A 5,728-nucleotide genomic window follows, 5' to 3' on the forward strand; every position below is an offset into this window, starting at 1 on the left:
AATATGAAATGAACGCTGTGTTTAATGACTCACGGCGAACTCGGCATGCAGCTTGTGCGTGTTGTTGACGACGTCGCGGAGCTGCTGTCGCGTCAGAGGCCGGCCGGCCGACAACAGGTACTCCCTGGCCGCGGCCTCTCTGGGGGTTACCACGGTAACGTTGAGGGGCTCCACAGAGCCGAGAGCCGACATGTCCAACACCAGAGAGACATTGGAGCCACGTCTGGAGGGAGAGGGGAGACAGAGAGGAAAGAAAAATGAGATATTATGTTAGAAATGGACAAAGTAAAAAGTTCCTCCTGAGTTTTATTGTAGTTTAACCACATCTGGTTACCGCTCTGATAAGGTTCAGGATTACATCATTTGTATTTCTTCTTTAGAGTCAATAAAACTCGGACATGGTTAAACTTTGCCCTATGTGATTTAAGGCACCAAAACGACAGACAGCCCTTACCGACGGGGATTTGAAGCCGTTATATCAAAAACACCAGGCTCCACTAAAAAAAGTAATTTTATTCCACTGAACGGCGGAGCTGCTGCTCGACCGCTGCCTCCATCAGCTATTATGTATTCAAATATACTGTATCCTTCAACACATAATGATTTTTTTAGGTGGCTAAAATATGTTTTGTTGCGACCTCGTCCAAAGCAGGACATCGTTTCGTTTCCGTGCCGGTGTACTGTATTTTAATAGAGGAGGGGTCTGCCGGGGTGTGATTTTTTTATTTAAAATAACTTTAAAAATACTACCTTTTCACGCTGTATGTCCCTCACCTAAGCCAAAATTAAAAACACAAGCTCCTCTTCAGTGTTTATTTATTTTTATTTTATTTTTTAAAATAAAGTTTTATCAATTTAGAGAAATTACATGTATTCTACGAGTCCAGTTTTAGTCGGACTAACACAATAATTCAACTTTTTCTAACATTGTGTAAATACTCTGATTCCCACCTAAACGCAATTCAGAGTTTCCAGTTAACCTGCATGTCTCCTTTTAGCTGTGAGGCGACATAATTAAAACACGCTGATTAATATGGTTGCATTTATATTGAAGATTTCCTTTTTAAAGGTGGATTAGGAACATTTAACTGAACTTTGAGGTGAATTCGTGTTTAAACTGATTAATTATGATTGGTGAGAAAAGAAGACAAGGTGTGCTTTGGCGGGTGTGGGTGGTGGGCTCTCTTTGTCTGGCTACGTGTCGACCGGCTTCCTGTCCAGGATGCTGTTACTTCCTATTCGTCTGATTGCTGATTGGCTGCCGTCCAGAGTGGACACAGACACACACACACGAAGAGACACACAGACACCAAGAAAAACATCCTGTTCTCACTCCGAGCCTGAAATCTTCCTTCCCTCTCTTACCTTAAGGATCACAGAGTGCTCTCCACACTTAAACACCCTCGCCCCGAGCGCTGATGTAACCAGAACAAAACGGCCTCCGAGGTTCAAACCCGAAAGTCAGCGGAAGAGTTACGAGCAGCAGATAACGGCTAAAGTGCTCGACTCGGAGCGGAGGCGCAGATAAAGATGTTTTTTTTTCTCTTATGAAACTACCAAAGTGGGAGAGTTACGAAAGAGCTCTTGAACAACACTCTCTCAGGTGACATTTTGAAAAATGAGGTTGCTTTTATTTAACCGACAGAATCAATGTTTCTCACGCCCAAACCTTGTTTTTAAACTCGTGCTAAATCAAACAGTGAAGTCATACACACTGTTTCCAGGACTTTTTAAAAAAACACACATTCTCTGAAATGACCATTGATATTTGTAATCTGGTCTGTTTCTTTACTATATAATAACCTTTTACAGTATATCTTTTTTTTTTAGTAATGAATATTTAAAAATAACTTTTGTGTCACTCACTTGTGTGAGTGGGGGTGGTGCAAAAAGGGGGGGGCATGTCAGATAATTTTTTGGGGGGATTGTGGGGGGATTTGTGCTTTTTAATTTGGCTTTAGGGGAGGGACATACAACTTTAAATGGCTGTATGTTTTTCTTTTTGACTGCCTCGTTTTAATTTTTTTCCCTATTTTGGCCTTTTTTTTCTTTAAAAAAATTTGGCCATTTTAAAAAGAGATTTGTTTTTTTTCCTTTAAAATTTTCTGTGCATTTTTCTGTATCTTTACAAAAAAAACATTTTCAAAATCTATGAATTTATTGCAATCTGTAGAAAAGTTTCCCATGTTTTTTTATTTTTTTTAAGCAAACCTTTTTGCTCAGATTTCAAAGGTTTAAATAACCGTTAAGGCAGCACAATTAAAGTAATGTTGATCCAGGTTTCAAAGGGTTAATCTTTGAAACATTTGAGTTCATGCAGTCACTTGAAGCAGCTCTAACGTACATTTTTCCTGACATTAACAGAACAACCACAGAGGAAAACGCCTCCCTCTATAGTTTAAGGCCACGTACATGTTTCCTCTCTCTCTATATATTGTTTATGATGGAAACCTGCTTCATTATCACAACGTAAAACCTCAAGTGTGTGAACTTTAAGATGAGGACACACACACACACACACACACACGGCTCAGGTTAAAGCGTCCTCATCTGCACGTACGCAGCTCAACACCTGACTGCTCCAACAATCACAGGTTAGAGGTTACTGCTCTATAAACACACACACAAACACACACACTTCCATCCCAAAACACAGCCGGCAATCTGAGCGCTAATCAGGTGAGTTTCCGTCCAAACATCCCAATAAGATATTAAATTAACACAATGTTAAAGGATCAATTAGTGACTATTTCCTGTCGCAATCAAAAAAATGATCATTGGTCACAATCAGAGTCATTTATTATAATCCTGATTCACAGTTCAAAAACTGAAAGTGCCAAGTAAATAAATAAAAAGTATTTTTATTAATATAAAATAGTTTTGTGTCCAGAAAGACTTACAAACACACTGATGTGCGGCGGGGCGGGGCTAAAACACCTGTCTCTTTCTTACCTTTCCTGCAGTCCGGCGGCAGGTTTCATCCTGAAGGGCGAGGGGCAGGGCTTAAGCTCGTTATTGGCTGTCACCGGGGCAACGGTGATCGGGGGGGCGTGGTCGTTGCTGCTGACGACGGGGGCAGGAGCGGAGCTAGGAGAAGACGCATCGTCAGACATTTGGTTTATGTTCATGTATTTAAATGAGGGAATTTTAATTAACATCAACAGGTGATTTTTTTTGTTGTAGGCAATGAGCAACGAAAGTGGAAATTAGTCAATAATCAGCAAGAGGTTAGGAAAAAAATAAAAATAAAAAATTAATTTTGCCATAGTTTTCTTCCTGGACATTTTCCCCTTGCTTTCCAAGTGGATCACTGGCTTTTTTCCTAAATTTTTAAAAGAAATCGCACTCATTTGCTCGGGGTTCAAAGGTCTAAAAACTAACAATAATAATAAATAAATGTTTAAATAACCAGTGATGCATATCTAATAAAAATCAAATAATGCAAACTGACGTCTTTAAAATTGTCAGTTGAGGTACCTGGGCAGAGGGACGACAGGAGGAGCGAGGCGGCGGCAGGCTACGATTGGCTGCTGCTGGGGAATGGGCGTGGCTACAGCTGGAGGGAGCTCAGCCTGGACCATGCTTCCTGACGTCACAACCTGGACGACAAAAAGGACTCGTTAGCGACTCCTTACTGTGTGTTATATTTATTTTTACAAACAGAGGTTTGGTGCCCGATGCCGACCTTGGTGCCCTTTGACTTCTGGGCAGAATCTAATTGGACAGTCGGGTTCAGGTGGACAACAGGGGGCGGGGCTTTCAGCTGTCTGTCAGAAACCTGAACTTTCTCCTTGAGTCGGAACAAAACCTGCAGATCAGACAAAAGAGAAGAACAAAGTTCATTAATCATTTTGTTTTTTAATTAAGAACTCATGAAACCTCTGACTGACAATGGAAATCCAGGGCGTAGTCATGTCCTGACAGGGTCTTAAAACAGTTATAAAAACACTACCAAGCTCTTTATTAAGTTTCCTAAATTGGTTTTAATAAATAAATGACTTGTGAAAAAAATTAATAAATAAATAAAATTACACTACAATTTAAAAGGAAATAGAAATTATTTACAAACTGAAAAATGCCAAAAAAAAAATAAATAAAATAAAATAATTATTTGTGTGGTGAAAATATTTTTGAGGTTCTTGTAGTCAAATTTATCCCAAAGAGAAGGACAACAGCAGCAATTTAAAAGTTTACTTGTAGAGCTGTGAGATGTTTTAACACCTTCCCCAAGTATTTAAACCTTTGAACCGTAAGCAAATTTGTGCAATTCCTTTAAAAAACTTGGGAAAAAGGCAATGAGCAACTGATAAGAAATGTTCCACAATTTGCAAGAAATTAATAATTTATAAAATTATTTTAAATTTTTAATGTTGTACTTTTTACATGCAAAAGGCAGACATTTGTCTATATGTGCAAACGTGTGTGTCTACACTGTTTATATGAATAAAAAGGGTGCATTAAAACACACTATATCGAATCCAAATAGGACATGGATGAAATAATTGAGAAATTACAGAAATAAATCTTAATCTAGAGTCATTAAGTTGTTAAGAGATCAGTTTTTTCACGCAGCTTTGCGAGAGAGAACATGATACAGATTACATGAATTTAAAAACCATGTGTTTCTCTGTGCGAGTGCTCCCTCCTGTGGAATAACTGTTACACAGCAACTGATACAGGCAGATAAAAAACACTGTTATTACCATTTACTGCACTGTCAACAATAAAATGTAGTCTAAAAAAGTATTTATAAGTTATTATTACTATTGTTATTGTTACTATTATTCTGTGTTCTACACTTCGTTTGTTGTCAAGTAAATAATAATAATAAAATTTACAGAATTCATACAGATACTGGGATGTAAAATTCAAGGACTTTCAAGTGGTTTTCCAAGCACTCATTTTTATTTTCAAGGACAAGCTACAGATAAAAATATGATAAAATATTTAAAATTAAAAAAAAAAAAATCAGCACTTTTTAGGTAATTTTTTGTTTGTTTTGGGCTTTTTTCCCCATTTTTTTTGTTCCATGTCTTGTTAAGTTGCTTATTTTTTCTGAAAGAAATCACAAATTGCTCAGGTTTTTTTAAAGGTTAAAAAAGAAAGAAAAAAAGTCTGATTTTCAAGGTATTCCATTGCCTAAATTTCCAAGTGCCAAATTCGAACACGTCAAGCACCTCAAGCACCTTGGACAAACCCCGTCTTTATCTTTTATTTATTCATCTATTTTTTGTATGACGTCAATTCATTTTTTAGAAATGTGTGTGTATGTGTGTACACTGTGGCTGAGGGCCAGGGCACACTGACCTTTGACCCCTGCCACAAACTGGCCAACGGCTGCGGCTGTCTCGGCCAATCAGAGCAAACGGTTTAGCACCGTGTTTTGTTTTCGTCAGCGATCACGCTGATCTGCATGTTTGTCTAAGTGAGGACCAATTAGAAAGTGAGCACATTTTGTCCGTGTTCTGCTTCTTTATGGGGTCAGAAGCTACAAATGTGTGTGTGTGAGGCCGTAATTTACCATCAAGCAGGTGATGACGATGACGAAGACGGTGAAGAAGAAGACGACGGCGTAGAAACCTTCTCTGCTCCACACGTGATCCCTCTGCTCGCCCTGCAGGACGTTCTTCTGCAGGAAACGAAGAGAATAAGTTTTAAAAAACGTTTCTGATAGTCTGTGCGGGATTACTGTTATTATTATTTTTTAAATCTTGTAATAAATTCCCAC

At 38.4% G+C, this 5,728-nt stretch overlaps 1 protein-coding gene across 1 annotated transcript; it reads right to left on the reverse strand.

Moving 5' to 3' along the window:
- Positions 1-33: 33 nt before the first annotated feature.
- Positions 34-5,675, reverse strand: LOC121938808 (receptor-type tyrosine-protein phosphatase R-like; the record flags this gene model as incomplete). Its single annotated transcript, XM_042481971.1, has 5 exons — positions 34-223; positions 2,953-3,087; positions 3,478-3,599; positions 3,686-3,808; positions 5,522-5,675. Coding segments are annotated over 5 exons (724 nt in total), but the record flags the coding sequence as incomplete, so codon positions are not given.
- Between the last annotated feature and the right edge of the window lie 53 nt (positions 5,676-5,728).

The sequence above is a fragment of the Plectropomus leopardus genome, unplaced genomic scaffold (genome assembly GCF_008729295.1).
Source record: "Plectropomus leopardus isolate mb unplaced genomic scaffold, YSFRI_Pleo_2.0 unplaced_scaffold3417, whole genome shotgun sequence".
In the NCBI taxonomy this organism is placed as follows: Eukaryota; Metazoa; Chordata; class Actinopteri; order Perciformes; family Serranidae; genus Plectropomus; species Plectropomus leopardus.